At 41.2% G+C, this 19,052-nt stretch overlaps 1 protein-coding gene across 2 annotated transcripts in view; it reads right to left on the reverse strand.

The window, feature by feature from the left end:
* The window catches only part of LOC121373882 (guanine nucleotide exchange factor subunit RIC1-like), a 68,938-nt gene that overhangs the window by 24,010 nt on the left and 25,876 nt on the right, over positions 1-19,052 (reverse strand). For both annotated transcript variants that reach the window (XM_041500678.1, XM_041500676.1), the window contains 12 exons: positions 18,512-18,560; positions 17,182-17,325; positions 13,750-13,950; positions 13,111-13,221; positions 12,380-12,469; positions 11,747-11,912; positions 8,210-8,317; positions 6,062-6,186; positions 5,432-5,560; positions 4,930-5,026; positions 4,126-4,241; positions 2,822-2,868 (listed from right to left, as the gene is read on the reverse strand). In XM_041500678.1, coding sequence (XP_041356612.1) covers positions 2,822-2,868; positions 4,126-4,241; positions 4,930-5,026; positions 5,432-5,560; positions 6,062-6,186; positions 8,210-8,317; positions 11,747-11,912; positions 12,380-12,469; positions 13,111-13,221; positions 13,750-13,950; positions 17,182-17,325; positions 18,512-18,560 — 1,383 coding nt within the window. The remainder of the gene's footprint in view (positions 1-2,821; positions 2,869-4,125; positions 4,242-4,929; positions 5,027-5,431; positions 5,561-6,061; positions 6,187-8,209; positions 8,318-11,746; positions 11,913-12,379; positions 12,470-13,110; positions 13,222-13,749; positions 13,951-17,181; positions 17,326-18,511; positions 18,561-19,052) is intronic.

The raw sequence follows: 19,052 nt of genomic DNA on the forward strand, positions 1-19,052 counted from the left end.
TCCAAACGATGCATAACAACCAATATCCATGCTGTTAGTATTGACAGTGGGAAGAAGGCATCCGTCAATGGTGTGGAGGAACAAAGTCGTGAAGCACAAAAAAGGTCACAAATTCGTTCTCCAACAAGAAAGGTAACCGACCAACCAATAATTGTATACCAAACGGAAACAAATATGGTGGAAGCATCCATCAGAACATTAAACCAACAAAACCCCAATTTTTTCTTACTAGTAAAATGGTGGAGAAGTTAGTTCAATTAATAGGAAAACAGGTTGTTAGTGTGCAGTGCATTAACTAACTAGTGTTATCCATACAAAAAGTTTCGACACCAACCAGTGCAAAACTTCAGAAAGGTGTGCAAAAGCAATTTGTCAAATGAAGTCCTCACTTGTCGATTCAATGGACATCTTGGGGTACAGTCCTGAATCCGACGAGGACGACCAGAGTTAACCAAAGTTTGAGCTGCAACCACCGGACCCAGATGATGGAATCCCTCTACATCTTTGGTCGATACATCCCGCAGATAGTAGTTAGCAAAGATGGAATCGGTGGCCCAATAACACCCGGATACAATACTGGAAACCGAAGTGTTACAATGCAGTGACATAGTAGCGGCTAAGGCATGCAGTTCATGTGGGTTAGCAGCCAACGGTGGAGGTAATCCAGCTGATTTGTAGGCACACAAAATCGTGGATCGGATCCAAGTAGACACTTTGTTCTTAGTAACGTCTTTTAGATGTCTCTGATTACAAGAGAGAAACAATCTCTTTCGATGTTTGCGAAAAGAGGCAGTTTTCTACAAATACAGCTTAAGGGCTCGAACAGGACACAACGACAAGTCTTCCATGTCGTGTGAAGCCATGATAGAAGAGAATGCTGTAACATCATAAGTACGAGGACATTGATCAGGCAGTTGATTTTTAGCAACAAAGTTCATCAAAAGTCCCAATGACACTGAAGAGTAATCGCGATTAAAGCGCACGATGTCGACATCTAAAGCATGTATTTCCGACACTCTTGCCGCTGTAGCGAACCCGAGCAGGAAATCAGCAAGTCTTTCAACGCGAATAGTCTGAGGTTTAGTTTTTTTCTGAGGCACCATCGATGAAAGCATAACCACCGAACGTTCTATGCAGCAGCTATTGAATCTCTGTGTGCTTTCAATATCGCCGATGTGGTTTGTGAAGTGAATCCCTTCTTCCTTAAACCCTCAGAGATAATGTTCACGCGTGTAGTTGATACAAGCTTGGATTTGGATGATGCTGTCTTGATGTGGGATGAAGCAAGAGGCGATCCCAATCTGGTAGCGGTAAAGGATCTGGTTCCGCAAAACGTAGAAGGTCTGGATACCAGATTCTGCTTGGTCAATTTGGAGCGATGACAAGTAATCGACAATGGAACTCCTAAAATCGCTGGAGGACTCGTGGTAGTAATATTGGAGGCGGAAAAGCATACACGTCCAGATTGTCCCAGCTGATGGCCAAGGCGTCGAGATCCAGTGCATTGGAATCCGGTACCGGTGACATGTACGGTCTTAGTTGATGATTGAACCGAGTCGCAAACAGATCTACATTCGGGGTCTACAGTCTTTGACAAACCCACCGAAATGCTTCCGGATTGAGCATCCACTCGGTGCTTTGAGGAGCGGATGGTGTGAATAATGTGTCGGCCAGAACATTTGACACTCGTGGGATGTGTCGTGCTCTGAGATGTAGCGGAATGGCATCTGTCATCTTGAACAAACGATTGATGTAAGTTGCCACTGTCACATTGTCGGTTGCTACCATTAGTGTTGCATTTATCAAGAGATGATGCCAATGACGTATCGCATTGAACACTCCCAGAAGCTCTAGCACAATGCTGTGAAAACTTGATTCCTTGGCAGACAACCGCCCTGACGCTGTCTGACTGTTGAGATGTGCTCCGCAACCTTCTCTCGAAGCGTCCAGAAACAGATAGTGAGTCACTTGGAATGGCATCAAAGAGACTCCTCCTAAGACGTTCGACGGAGTCAACCACCATTGTAGACTGTGTCGAAGATTGTCGGGTAGGGTGATCAACAGACTGGGGTTGTTCCATACTATGTACGGATTCAGGAAGACTTGTAAACCTCGTAACTGTAGGCGACCCCGTAAGGTCAAGTCCTGGGCTGAAGTCAACAGGCCCAGAAGGCTTTGCCACATATGGAATGTCACAGGTTCGACTAGAACTTTGAATACCGCTAATTGAATCTTATTCCATCGGTCTGCAGGAACCTGAATGAGTCCCAGATCGGTACGTATCTGAATCCCAGTGAATTGGAGATTCTGTGTTGGTAGCAGTAGAGACCTTTTCTGGTCGACAATCCATCCGAGACGGTTCAAGAACTGAAGTACGTAGCTGACTTGGCCCGCTAACTTCAGTCTTGTTCTGGCACTTCAAAAGACAGTCGTCCAGGCATGGGTAAAATGATATACCCTGCTGATGAAAACCCGTGCCATTGAGGCTGTTATTCTTGTGAACAGCCAAAGAACTACCGAAATGCCAAACAGCAAAACCATCCACCTGTAGTGCACTCCCTGCAATATGAACCTGAGATACAACTCTGACGAAACAACAGTGAATGCAGTGAGGATAAACCGCACTGGACCATAGTAAATAGTCGTGGTAAAAAAAACCAAACCGTTGGCTGTTGGGATGTTCGGACCAGTCTACTAATCGTAGGGAATATGCACTAGTTATGAGGACAGGTGATGTTGAAAAGAAAATGTCTTACTCTAACATTGCTTTAAGACTGGCTTTAGGTGAGGTACAAAACTAGCTGACTACAAACACACTTACTTTCTTCTTAACAGCTGTCGTAGTATATGATGCAAATATATCTGACTCTGAAAGAGAAATAAATAAAGCTTAGTTCTGCATTCAGGAATGTACAAATACAATACACTAAGCCGAGACAAACTGACAAACAATTTCCACTAATGTATGAAGTATTCACAGTCACAACACCACGTACAATATGCTTGAATCACAAATAGGGAATGGAAATTTATAAAACAGTTTTTAGTACAGTTAAGTTAAAATAAAACAGGGATAACTAAACTGTATTTTTAAATTTAAAGACAAACTCTGTATCACTGTGAGACTTCCTGGTGGAAGGGTCCGACTTTACTGATATTAAAATGACAAAATAATAAAACATTTATACATAATCAGTTAACCAGAAGTTTGTTTTGTTCAACAACACCACTAGAGCACATTGATTTATTAATCATCGGCTACTGGATGTCAAACATCTGGTAATTCAACAACACCACTAGAGCACATTGATGTATTAATCATCGGCTACTGGATGTCAAACATGGTAATTCAACAACACCACTAGAGCACATTGATTTATTAATCATCGGCTACTGGATGTCAAACATCTGGTAATTCAACAACACCACTAGAGCACATTGATTTATTAATCATCGGCTACTGGATGTCAAACATTTAGTAATTCAACAACACCACTAGAACACATTGATGTATTAATCATCGGCTACTGGATGTCAAACATCTGGTAATTCAACAACACCACTAGAGCACATTGATGTATTAATCATCGGCTACTGGATGTCAAACATGGTAATTCAACAACACCACTAGAGCACATTGATGTATTAATCATCGGCTACTGGATGTCAAACATGGTAATTCAACAACACCACTAGAGCACATTGATTTATTAATCATTGGCTACTGGATGTCAAACATCTGGTAATTCAACAACACCACTAGAGCACATTGATGTATTAATCATCGGCTACTGGATGTCAAACATCTGGTAATTCAACAACACCACTAGAGCACATTGATGTATTAATCATCGGCTACTGGATGTCAAACATCTGGTAATTCAACAACACCACTAGAGCACATTGATGTATTAATCATCGGCTACTGGATGTCAAACATTTAGTAATTTTAACATATAGTCTTAGTGAAAACCCACTACATTTTTCCATTAGTAGCAAAGGATCTTTTACGTGCACCATCCCACAAACAGGTTCACATACCACGACCTTTGATATACCAGTCATGGTGCACTGGTTGGGATGAGAAATAGCCCAATGGGCCCACACAATAATGAATATAAATACCGTTCTCTCCAGAGTACACAGTGGGAGTTCCGCATGCTCCTCACCAGCCGACGTAATGTTGTAGGAAATCGCATCACAGGCCGCACCGAGAATCACAGCATCTTCAAATAACACAGCTGAAAAACAACAAACAATAAACTTTGAAGAACAGATACACAGGAATAGTAATACGTTTTAATTCTTTCAGTAAAATTCACCTTTAGTAACAAGCATTCTGAGAGTACTGCTAAAGCAATACATGTCCCCTACCCAACCCAACAATTTTTCCTATCTCCTAAGTTCAAGGGACAAAACTCTGTGATAAATGAGTAAATCACCATGAAAGTCAAACTTGATCTGTAACAGTACATGATAAAGCTCTACACAAAATTTTGGCTCATTATCTTGAAGCATTGTGAAAAAAGTCAAGACATTTTTTCCTGTATCCCCCAAGTTCAAGGGCCATAACTCTGTCAAAAATGGCTAATTTGCCCTAAAAAGTCTAATATGGTCTGCAACAGTACATAATAAAGCTATATACAAAAGTTCTGCTCAATATCCTGAGGCATTGCAAAAACAATGTCTGGAAAACTATATGTGTGACAGATAGAAAGACGGACAGCAAAGATGAAACCTATAGCCCCCTTTGGTTGGACCGGTAGAGGGCTGATTACGGAAAAATAATGAGAATGTTTTCTATTTTTATTACTCGTGCCAGCTTCATTCCATGGAAGTATGCATTCTCACAATTAAATGAATTTAAAACTTAATAATAAACATTAATTATATCTGTACTGAACATTTTGTAGTTTTAAACTAACTTACCTAAAGGATATATATCTACTTTAAATGGTAACATGATACGTTTTGACATGAAACTGTGAGCTTTTGCTTCATTCCTCGGATACAGAGGTAGCCACACCTGGAAATAAAACACACACCGATACAACCACAAACACACATAGCAATATGTGTACAAATGTAACTAATGTATCAAACTTAACTAAGGACACTTAAAATATAATTGCCAGAGTAACAGATTATTTTGACATATTTCTTACTATGTTAACATATTTGGTTTCAGATTGGCCTAACAGACAAAAGCCTATATTCAGGCAAACAAATGTGATGTGCTTTTGAATAATTATTCATAATATGTTAATTATTTTGCCCAAACAACTTATTAACACATATGCATGTACACAGATTGCATACACTTGAAAAATTCAAACCTTAATGCTGTACCCTGTAGCCTAGCCATAGAACTTCCACTATCTGTATTTAGCGATGTTAACCAAGAAGTATTTTATAAATCTGTATATGTTACCTTCATGCCGTGTGCCCCACATCCAAGCCACAAAGCTTCCATCAGCTGCATTTTACCGAGGTTAGCTCGTGAGGTTGTCCACAGATTCTCTACCGAGGTAGCCACCACAGAGGGTGAACAGAACGGAAGCTGAAAACAGAGATCAGGTTTCACTGCAAAATCACATGACACATGGACCGTATTTATTGTTAACCACTATTTTATGACACTGCTGTAGATAATGAGAGAAGTAAACTGCCTCTGCCATATAGGTGGCTCCTTCTACCTAGCGGCGATCAGGGTGTGTGTGTGTGTGATGGAGAGGAGGTCTATAATAAGCATTTAGCAGTTGATATGATATATATTATAGCTACATTCTTCTCTGAGAACTTTAACTAACAACAGTGACCATTCAAATACCCAGAGAATTAAAACCCATAATAAAATAAACAGGCTACAATTTCTATTTCTAGTGGCCACCAAAGCTTTTAACATGGAATAGTGACCTTTGAACTATATAAAACTTCAAAATCGATAATAAACTTAACAGTCTTTAATTTCTATTTCAAGAGGCCAGTATGACTTTTAACAGTCTAACAGTAGTTTCTGATTCGAGAAGCTGCTATGGCTGTGAAAGTAGGAAACACTCACAGGTCTCTTGTGATTTCCGTCTTTGATCTGCGGCCCAGACCGGTCTCGCTGGAACATGAGGAGTTTACCTGACACGTTCAGCAGCATGCTCTCCGCCTCACGCCACGTGTGCTGCTGTCGAGACCCTGCAAGGAAATTACAACATTCACTATTAACACACAACACAACATCACAACCGGAACAATACCTTTCATGATAAATACACCAGAAAACATCATGTTTGACCCAAAAAATAGTTCTGTTATGGTGTATGGTGTAGTGTTAATCTTAAAAAAACAAGAAGTTTTTTTAAAATGATTCTCTACCAATAACTAACAATAAAACAAACTTTCAACAACTGTAATATTCAGAAAAAGCTGAAGTATTGACCAATTAATGGCATAGAAAAGGTTGGCAGAGAACATTAAGCAGAAACTGCTAAAAAAACTTGATATTAATTATATGTCAACCACATGATGCATTTCCTGTTCAAAATAAGACTTGAAGAAGGTAATAATTTAAGCTTCTAACCTACTAGCAGCTTTTGGTTTACAAGAATGCAAATATATATATTGAAAATGCGCTAGTCAGAATTATGGTTGGAAAAAGAATATGAGAAGAAAATTCATATATTTAGCTGAATTTGTATTCTGGTATGCAATAAATAAGCCAAACATTATGTACATGCACTTGGGTTCTTGTGTATTGGAGAGAAATCTCACATATAAGATGGCAATAACAACTGAAAACTGAATTGTGCATTGTAAATGGAGTTCAGGATAATTTAGTTTCATACGAACCCCGCTTGGTAAGGAACAAACTATGTTAGAGCATGGATGTGGACTAGCTACCTGACTCATGTGAGGGTCAGTCCCACCACACACAGGGTGTGTGAAATATAGTTGATGGGCTACCTACCTGACTCTGATGTGAGGGAAGTGAGGGTCAGTCCCGCCACACACAGGGGGTGTGGAATATAGTTGATGGACTACCTACCTGACTCTGATGTGAGGGTCAGTCCTGCCACACACAGGGGGTGTGGAATGTACTTGATGGACTACGTACCTGACTCTGATGTGAAGGGTCGGTCCTGCCACACACAGGGTATGTAGAATGTAGTTGATGGGCTACCTACCCGACTCTGACGTGAGGGAGGTAAGGGTCAGTCCCACCACACACAGGGTGTGTGGAATATAGTTGATGAGCTACCTACCCGACTCTGATGTGAGGGAGGTAAGGGTCAGTCCTGCCACACACAGGGTGTGTGGAATATAGTTGATGAACTACCTACCTGACTCTAATGTGAGGGAGGTGAGGGTCAGTCCTGCCACACACAGGGTATGTAGAATATAGTTGATGAACTACCTACCTGACTCTGATGTGAGGGACCGGCCTCGGTGGCGTCGTGGCAGGCCATCGGTCTACAGGCTGGTAGGTACTGGGTTCGGATCCCAGTCGAGGCATGGGATTTTTAATCCAGATACCGACTCCAAACCCTGAGTGAGTGCTCCGCAAGGCTCATTGGGTAGGTGTAAACCACTTGCACCGACCAGTGATCCATAACTGGTTCAACAAAGGCTATGGTTTGTGCTATCCTGTCTGTGGGAAGTGCAAATAAAAGATCCCTTGCTGCCTGTCGTAAAAAGAGTAGCCTATGTGGCAACAGCGGGTTTCCTCTAAAACACAGTGTCAGAATGACCATATGTTTGACGTCCAATAGCCGATGATAAGATAAAAAATCAATGTGCTCCAGTGGCGTCGTTAAATAAAACAAACTTTACTTTACTGATGTGAGGGAGGTGAGGGTCAGTCCCACCACACACAGAGGGTGTGGAATATAGTTGATGAACTACATACCGGACTCTGATGTGAGGGAGGTGAGGGTCAGTCCCGCCACACACAGAGGGTGTGGAATGTAGTTGATGAACTACCCACCGGACTCTGATGTGAGGGAGGTGAGGGTCAGTCCCGCCACACACAGAGGGTGTGGAATGTAGTTGATGAACTACCTACCGGACTCTGATGTGAGTGAGGTGAGGGTCAGTCCCGCCACACACAGAGGGTGTGGAATGTAGTTGATGAACTACCTACCGGACTCTGATGTGAGGGAGGTGACGGTCAGTCCTGCCACACACAGGGGGTGTGGAATGTAGTTGATGGGCTACCTACCGGACTCTGATGTGAGGGAGGTGAGGGTCAGTCCCGCCACACACAGAGGGTGTGGAATGTAGTTATTCAGAGAAACATCCTGGATCTTTGCTACTACCACAGAAGGATCTGAAATAAACAAATGCCACTGACAGGAATTTTCTCTAACATGAAATTATAAACAAATTTGAGAATATTCTACATGCAATAAACAGAGAAAAAAGCCATGTAAAATAACACACCAATGCCACATAAATTGTATGCATGTGGCATCATTTAGAGATTGAGTCTGGACACTTTAGTTTATAAGCATGGTTCTGTTTACTAATCACATTAAATAAATTGAGAAAATGACAGGATGACTGAAATAATTCATTATAAAGTAACAACTGTGAGAACTATTTTTTATTCACGTTATAATTGTCTGCCCATTTTTCTTCAGAACAGCTCATCATTAATTGATGTAAATCATGTGACCTACTTGGCTGAGTATTCCTCTACAATGTGTGTAAAACGTGTGACCTACTTGGCTGAGTATTTCACTACAATGTGTGTAAAACGTGTGACCTACTTGGCTGAGTATTTCACTACAATGTGTGTAAAACGTGTGACCTACTTGGCTGAGTATTTCACTACAATGTGTGTAAAATGTGTGACCTACTTGGCTGAGTATTTCACTACAATGTGTGTAAATCATGACCTACTTGGCTGGGTATTCCTCTACAATGTGTGTAAAATGTGTGACCTACTTGGCGGAGTATTCCTCTACAATGTGTGTAAATCATGACCTACTTGGCTGAGTATTTCACTACAATGTGTGTAAATCATGACCTACTTGGCTGGGTATTCCTCTACAATGTGCGTAAAATGTGTGACCTACTTGGCCGAGTATTCCTCTACAATGTGCGTAAAATGTGTGACCTACTTGGCCGAGTATTCCTCTACAATGTGCGTAAAACGTGTGACCTACTTGGCTGAGTATTTCACTACAATGTGTGTAAAACGTGTGACCTACTTGGCTGAGTATTTCACTACAATGTGTGTAAAACGTGTGACCTACTTGGCTGAGTATTCCTCTACAATGTGCGTAAAACGTGTGACCTACTTGGCTGAGTATTCCTCTACAATGTGTGTAAAATGTGTGACCTACTTGGCGGAGTATTCCTCTACAATGTGTGTAAAATGTGTGACCTACTTGGCTGAGTATTTCACTACAATGTGTGTAAAACGTGTGACCTACTTGGCTGAGTATTTCACTACAATGTGTGTAAAATGTGTGACCTACTTGGCTGAGTATTTCACTACAATGTGTGTAAATCATGACCTACTTGGCGGAGTATTCCTCTACAATGTGTGTAAAATGTGTGACCTACTTGGCGGAGTATTCCTCTACAATGTGTGTAAAATGTGTGACCTACTTGGCGGAGTATTCCTCTACAATGTGCGTAAAATGTGTGACCTACTTGGCTGGGTATTCCTCTACAATGTGCGTAAAATGTGTGACCTACTTGGCCGAGTATTCCTCTACAATGTGCGTAAAATGTGTGACCTACTTGGCTGAGTATTCCTCTACAATGTGCGTAAAATGTGTGACCTACTTGGCCGAGTATTCCTCTACAATGTGCGTAAAATGTGTGACCTACTTGGCTGAGTATTTCACTACAATGTGTGTAAAACGTGTGACCTACTTGGCTGAGTATTTCACTACAATGTGTGTAAAACGTGTGACCTACTTGGCTGAGTATTCCTCTACAATGTGCGTAAAACGTGTGACCTACTTGGCTGAGTATTCCTCTACAATGTGTGTAAAATGTGTGACCTACTTGGCGGAGTATTCCTCTACAATGTGTGTAAAATGTGTGACCTACTTGGCTGAGTATTTCACTACAATGTGTGTAAAACGTGTGACCTACTTGGCTGAGTATTTCACTACAATGTGTGTAAATCATGACCTACTTGGCTGAGTATTCCTCTACAATGTGTGTAAAATGTGTGACCTACTTGGCGGAGTATTCCTCTACAATGTGTGTAAAATGTGTGACCTACTTGGCGGAGTATTCCTCTACAATGTGCGTAAAATGTGTGACCTACTTGGCTGGGTATTCCTCTACAATGTGTGTAAAATGTGTGACCTACTTGGCCGAGTATTCCTCTACAATGTGCGTAAAATGTGTGACCTACTTGGCTGAGTATTTCACTACAATGTGTGTAAAACGTGTGACCTACTTGGCTGAGTATTTCACTACAATGTGTGTAAAACGTGTGACCTACTTGGCTGAGTATTCCTCTACAATGTGCGTAAAACGTGTGACCTACTTGGCTGAGTATTTCACTACAATGTGTGTAAAACGTGTGACCTACTTGGCCGAGTATTCCTCTACAATGTGCGTAAAACGTGTGACCTACTTGGCTGAGTATTTCACTACAATGTGTGTAAAACGTGTGACCTACTTGGCCGAGTATTCCTCTACAATGTGTGTAAAACGTGTGACCTACTTGGCTGAGTATTTCACTACAATGTGTGTAAAACGTGTGACCTACTTGGCCGAGTATTCCTCTACAATGTGCGTAAAACGTGTGACCTACTTGGCCGAGTATTTCACTACAATGTGTGTAAAACGTGTGACCTACTTGGCTGAGTATTTCACTACAATGTGTGTAAAACGTGTGACCTACTTGGCTGAGTATTTCACTACAATGTGTGTAAATCATGACCTACTTGGCTGGGTATTCCTCTACAATGTGTGTAAAATGTGTGACCTACTTGGCTGAGTATTCCTCTACAATGTGTGTAAATCATGTGACCTACTTGGCTGAGTATTTCTCTACAATGTGTGTAAAACTTGTGACCTACTTGGCCGAGTATTCCTCTACAATGTGTGTAAATAGTGTGACCTACTTGGCCGAGTATTTCTCTACAGTGTGTGTAAATCGTGTGACCTACTTGGCCGAGTATTCCTCTACAGTGTTCTCTACAGTGTGTATAAAACGTGTGACTTACTTGGCCGAGTATTCCTCTACAGTGTGTGTAAAACGTGTGACCTACTTGGCCGAGTATTCCTCTACAATGTGTGTAAAAGGTGTGACCTACTTGGCCGAGTATTCCTCTACAATGCCCCTGCGCGTGCTGTAACCTCACCGTGGTGCAGGGGTGTAACATTCTCTTTGAGAATGGCCAATACAGCACACATTGAAGTTTAAGAGTAAAAGTCAGTATCTCTCTGTGATATTTGTATTTGTATTTTGCACAGTTCTTTACACTGTTTTTACTTATATCTTGAATTTTTCTGTTGATGTTGATCATCACCTTATTTGTTTACATTACCAGTTTGACACCCAATAGCCGATGTATTTTTCGTGCTGGGGTGTGTTAAACATTCATTCATTCATTCCTCTACAATGTGTGTAAAATGTGTGACCTACTTGGCTGAGTATTCCTCTACAATGTGTGTAAAACGTGTGACCTACTTGGCTGAATATTCCTCTACAATGTGTGTAAATCATGTGACCTACTTGGCCGAGTATTCCTCTACAGTGTGTGTAAAATATATGACCTACTTGGCTGAGTATTCTTCCTCTCAACACTGAAGAGCATCACGTGACTGTCGGCGCAGAAGATGATGAGAATGTCGCGGAACGTGTTCAGTAACAACACCTGGGCAGGGACTCTCGTTACCTGAGAAAACGTGTTGTCCAGCTTGCTGCCACGCGGGTAGAACCGAATCTGAAATAGTTGATTAAGATACACATTAAAATAGATCAGGGCATATACAATACATAAAGAACAGATATTAGTTGCCAGTCAACCCTTAAATTAGAAAAAGTTAATGAAAAATCAAAGACACTTCAGACACAAAAAATACAGTTGGCTTTGTTTATTTATTTATTTTTTAAATAAAAGGACTCCCTATAATTAAAAAATGCAATTGAATTATCACTTATAATTTAAATTATCTTACTTGAGTAGGTAATATCATTAGTTATAATATACAACTTTAGTATGCAATTACAAATTAAATAGAATTATACCAAATAGCTGTGTCATAGTGCAAACATTTGGAACTTAAACAGGGCATGAATGTGTAATGTACCATATAAATACACACAGTATATCTTTATAATGAAGAAATTACAAGTATTTTAGCATGTGTAAAAGAGTCAATAAATACATCATATACTGATCTGTGTTACCTCGTCTCTCTGCCCAGGTATGTTGTAGCAGGCGAGACAGATGAAATCCTTCCACCACGTTATTCCACCAGAAACAACCATGTCACGCTCCTTAAACAAAACACTTTATAAATACATTTAACAACAATATAGGTTCATCAACTACAATTATAATAATTCCCCTCAAAAACAACCATGTCATGTTCCTTCACAGTTCACAAAATAAATAATAATATAGGTCCATCATGTCCAGTAATTATTTAACTAAAACCAACCCTGTCATGCTCAGCAGACAAAATGCATTTTATAAAATTAAAATGTAAAAATACCGGTCCATCAACTAGTGTATGAGTGTATGCTGACTTACAGCAACAATACTTACAGAAGCACTGAATTAAGACAACAGTTGTTGCCAAAGACGTTTAATATGTTGAACAAGAATACAACAGAATTAAATGTCGCCTACTATAAAACTTTTCAGATAGCTTCACTGATCTAGGAATTATAATTTGTGAGAAGCAAAACTTTAATGTTAAATTTAAATGCAAAAGTTGATGCCATCACCACCGCAGTCAGAAAAGTAATAGCTATAATGCCAAAAGGTAAGATAGTTTGCCAATGATGTTTAAAATACTACTGGCAGCATACTGAAAACTAGAAATATTCACAAAGAAAATCAATAAAATAGATATTACAGCTAAGCGAAAGACTGGTGTTTTCTGTATTATTAAGACTATAACAGTGCTCAGTACCTGCATTTCATTACCAAAAAGCTTCCACTTTCTGTTGAAGAGAGCGTAGTGAGCAAACCCAGTTTTACCTGCCACAGCCACACACTGACCTGCACGATCCACGGAGGAATACTGCAATCAAACACAATGATATGCTGCTGCAGTTATACTCAATGATGTATACAATTACAGAATTAGAAAGATCAAAATGTTACTCAGTCAATGCCCATAACCAAACGTCACTGTGCTGTAAACAATTGCCATATTGTTCTTTTAATTCAATTGTCTGTCTCTAAAATATTCATTAATATCTAAACCAGCTGCATTTAAATAAGGTATTGCCAAAATTGAATATGTTAAATGAAACAAAGACATGAATAAACACAAACACATTAAATGAATTAATGGATGGATGGATTGGATGGATTGGATGGATTGGATGGATGGATGGATGGATGGATGGATGGATGGATGGATGGGTGGGTGGATGGGTGGATATGTTGGTAGGTAGATGGATGGGTAAACAGATGGGTGGGCGGATGCATACATCAATGGATAAATGAATGACTGGAGAATAATGAATCAATTGTTGACAGCTATGACATGGTATACTTACTTATCTGCTGACAAGATAATTAAAGAGAAATATAGTACACCTACTCTGATTGGCCAGTTGCCAGCAAGATAACTGTGAGATATAGGAATGATCTGCCACTGTTTCGTGCCAATGAAGGCATTTCCGTTGAGACAAGAGTTGCTACCCCTGAAGTGAGCTGAATGACTGGTTGTCTTGGAGACTGTGTCGCCCGTACTCATGTACAGCTTGTCCTCCCCTTGCAGAAATACATGCTCATGGTTCGACTAAAAGAAACAACATGACAAATTACAATTAAAAATACTGCTTATTATTTAACAAAGTGGAAGATTTGCTACAATATTTACGTTAAATTATATTTAGGCTTGCATTCAGGACTGAAGTAAACAAAAAAGATAACACAAAATAAAATCTGCAAAATTTATTTTACAATTTATCTGCTAAAAAGAAAAAACCCATTTCGACAAGTGTGTCTATTGAGGTTATTTGTTTATGTATATACGACTTACGATGCATAGGTTGACTGACAGCACTCCCTTCAACTACGACTTACGATGCATAGGTTGACTGACAGCACTCCCTTCAACTACGACTTACGATGCATGGGTTGACCGACAGCGCTCTCTTCAACTACGACTTACGATGCATTGACCGATACGACTTACGATGCATGGGTTCAACGACAGCGCACTCTTCAACTACAACTTATGATGCATGGGTTGATCGACAGTACTCTTCAACTACGACTTACGATGCATGGGTTCAACAGGCTCCCGACAGCGCACTCTTCAAATACAACTTACGATGCATGGGTTCACCGACAGCGCACTCTTCAACTACGACTTACGATGCATGGGTTGACCGACAGCGCAGCTTACGATGCATGGGTTGACTGACAGCGCACTCTTCAACTACAACTTACGATGCATGGGTTGACCGACAGTTCTTCAACTACGATTACGATGCATGGGTTGACCGACAGCGCACTATGGGTTCAACGACAGCGCTCTCTTCAACTACGACTTACGATGCATGGGTTCACCGACAGCGCACTCTTCAACTACGACTTACGATGCATGGGTTCACCGACAGCGCACTCAACTACGACTTACGATGCATGGGTTGACCGACAGCGCACTCTTCAACTACAACTTATGATGCATGGGTTGATCGACAGTACTCTTCAACTACGACTTACGATGCATGGGTTCAACGACAGCGCACTCTTCAACTACAACTTACGATGCATGGGTTGACCGACAGCGCACTCTTCAAATACAACTTACGATGCATGGGTTCACCGACAGCGCACTCTTCAACTACGACTTACGATGCATGGGTTGACCGACAGCGCACTCTTCAACTACGAAAGAAGTGTTTTATTTAACGACGCACTCAACACATTTTGTTTACGGATATATGGCGTCAGACATATGGTTAAGGACCACACAGATTTTGAGAGGAAACCCGCTGTCGCCACTACATGGCTACTCTTCCGATTGGCAGCAAGGGATCTTTTATTTGCGCTTCCCACAGGCAGGATAGCACAAACCATGGCCTTTGTTGAACAACTACACCTACCCATTGACCTTGCGGAGCACTTCACGATGCATCTGGGTTGAGACCGACAGACGCCACCGAGGCCTCTTCAACTACGACTTACGATGCATGGGTTGACTGACAGCGCACTCTTCAACTACAACTTACGATGCATGGGTTGACCGACAGTGCACTCTTCAACTACGACTTACGATGCATGGGTTGACCGACAGCGCACTCTTCAAATACAACTTACGATGCATGGGTTCAACGACAGCGCTCTCTTCAACTACGACTTACGATGCATGGGTTCACCGACAGCGCACTCTTCAACTACGACTTACGATGCATACAACTTACGATGCATGGGTTGACCGACAGCGCACTCTTCAACTACAACTTATGATGCATGGGTTGATCGACAGTACTCTTCAACTACGACTTACGATGCATGGGTTCACCGACAGCGCACTCTTCAACTACGACTTACGATGCATGGGTTCACCGACAGCGCACTCAACTACGACTTACGATGCATGGGTTGACCGACAGCGCACTCTTCAACTACAACTTATGATGCATGGGTTGATCGACAGTACTCTTCAACTACGACTTACGATGCATGGGTTCAACGACAGCGCACTCTTCAACTACAACTTACGATGCATGGGTTGACCGACAGCGCACTCTTCAAATACAACTTACGATGCATGGGTTCACCGACAGCGCACTCTTCAACTACGACTTACGATGCATGGGTTGACCGACAGCGCACTCTTCAACTACGAAAGAAGTGTTTTATTTAACGACGCACTCAACACATTTTGTTTACGGATATATGGCGTCAGACATATGGTTAAGGACCACACAGATTTTGAGAGGAAACCCGCTGTCGCCACTACATGGGCTACTCTTCCGATTGGCAGCAAGGGATCTTTTATTTGCGCTTCCCACAGGCAGGATAGCACAAACCATGGCCTTTGTTGAACCAGTTATGGATCACTGGTCGGTGCAAGTGGTTTACACCTACCCATTGAGCCTTGCGGAGCACTCACTCAGGGTTTGGAGTCGGTATCTGGATTAAAAATCCCATGCCTCGACTGGGATCCGAACCCAGTACCTACCAGCCTGTAGACCGATGGCCTGCCACGACGCCACCGAGGCCTCTTCAACTACGACTTACGATGCATGGGTTGACTGACAGCGCACTCTTCAACTACAACTTACGATGCATGGGTTGACCGACAGTGCACTCTTCAACTACGACTTACGATGCATGGGTTGACCGACAGCGCACTCTTCAAATACAACTTACGATGCATGGGTTCAACGACAGCGCTCTCTTCAACTACGACTTACGATGCATGGGTTCACCGACAGCGCACTCTTCAACTACGACTTACGATGCATGGGTTCACCGACAGCGCACTCAACTACGACTTACGATGCATGGGTTGACCGACAGCGCACTCTTCAACTACAACTTATGATGCATGGGTTGATCGACAGTACTCTTCAACTACGACTTACGATGCATGGGTTCAACGACAGCGCACTCTTCAACTACAACTTACGATGCATGGGTTGACCGACAGCGCACTCTTCAAATACAACTTACGATGCATGGGTTCACCGACAGCGCACTCTTCAACTACGACTTACGATGCATGGGTTGACCGACAGCGCACTCTTCAACTACGACTTACGATGCATGGGTTGACTGACTCTCAACAACTACGATGCATGGGTTGACCGACAGTGCACTCTTCAACTACGACTTACGATGCATGGGTTGACCGACAGCGCACTCTTCAAATACAACTTACGATGCATGGGTTCACCGACAGCGCACTCTTCAACTACGACTTACGATGCATGGGTTCACCGACAGCGCACTCTTCAACTACGACTTACGATGCATGGGTTGACCGACAGCGCACTCTTCAAATACAACTTACGATGCATGGGTTCACCGACAGCGCACTCTTCAGGAAGTAGAACTGTAGAAGTTGCGACGTCTCGAAAGGCTCGTATATTGTGTCCTTCTGTTCCTCAACATGCGATGTCACCATCCACAGGTGATAACCCTCCAAACCCCACTCCTGTAACAGTAACCACTCGTAAATAAAACAACCATATGTAACACCTGACAAAAACCCCACTCTTATAACACTAACCACTCATAAATAAAACAACCATATGTAACACCTGACAAAAACCCCACTCCTGTAACAGTAACCACTCTTATTTAATAAAACAACCATATGTAACACCTGACAAAAAACTCCACTCCTGTAACAGTAACCACTCATAAATAAAACAACCATATGTAACACCTGACAAAAACCCCACTCCTGTAACACTAACCACTCATAAATAAAACAACCATATGTAACACCTGACAAAAACCCCACTCCTGTAACAGTAACCACTCTTATTTAATAAAACAACCATATGTATCATTTGGCAAAAAACCCACTCCTGTAACAGTAACCACTCATAAATAAAACAAGGCATCAGAAATGCTTCAAATTCCATGAAAAGTTCATGATCCTGTTGTATTTGTGATGTTTTATAAATATTGGATGAGAAATGAAGTCGCTATAGTGGTGATGTCATATTTCTATTTTTAATAAAGATGGTTTTGACGTTTCATAGAGGCAAAACGTGAACTTGTTCAAAATAGTACCATCCTATTCCTATATGTGAAATTTCATGAAAATTGGATGAGAAATGAAGTTGTCAGAGCGGTGACGTACATACATGCAAGATGCTACATCTGCTCAGTATCTCACTGTGAGGCTATAATACCCATATGTACCCACTGGTTAAAATGCCTTTCCATACTAGGAAACAAAGTTATGTACTATAACAGTATGTATTCTCAATGAGAAAACTCTTGTAAATAACTAAACCAGCCACAGGTGACAAACCTCCACCAATACATTTTACCAACACAACTGAACTAGGAATGTTTTTAAAAGTTAGACAATCATGATCAATTTATGCGAAGGGACCATTTCTCAACCTCAACATTCTGTAGGCTAACGAGATAACAGAGATCAAGATAACGACATTCGACTTCTTTTTCTTTTTTTCATTCAGAGATTCTGCATAGCAAACTTTATTCAATGACTATTTATCTATAGATGTAACTTGAGGTATGTCCTTTCGGCACACACAAGCATGTTTTAACCTGTATGTAAGGGTAATTGGGAAAGACACAGCTCGACCACTAATGTTAATAGTAGTTAATGACACAAATAGGAATAGGTAATGAATACAAACCATTGACTTGATAGGAGATGGATATAACTTCATACTTTCTGATGACAGGCTGAAAATATTAATAAGTTATTAAATTAACATTAGAAAACACATTCACAATATAAACCTAAGAATAAAATAAGGAACAGCCCGGAAAGAAGCAATGAATAAATGAATGAATGTTAAACACTTCAGAAAACAACAAACTGGAGAAAACTTTAAGTGTTTTCTCTTTTATAGAGATATTACCTGTCCTCAAAACAAGTGCATTCCCCCCCCCCCCCCCACCACGGAAGTGGACTGGTCCGAGCATCCCAACAGATAATGGGATGGCCTAAATCTTCTACAGTATGCTCCCTTGTGGTTCCAGTCATGTGACTATAGCTTACTTCTTTTTCACTGAGCGCAACCCTTGCGTGGGGGGGGGGGGGGGGGGAATGCACTTGTTTTGAGGACAGGTAATATTGAAAAGAAATAGTTAGTGACTATAACAATAAAAACTAAGGACTCAGTCATTATAGACTATTTAACCCAGGGTGAGACATGTATTCATAAAACAATA

Source organism: Gigantopelta aegis, chromosome 6, assembly GCF_016097555.1.
Source record: "Gigantopelta aegis isolate Gae_Host chromosome 6, Gae_host_genome, whole genome shotgun sequence".
Classification (NCBI taxonomy): Eukaryota; Metazoa; Mollusca; class Gastropoda; order Neomphalida; family Peltospiridae; genus Gigantopelta; species Gigantopelta aegis.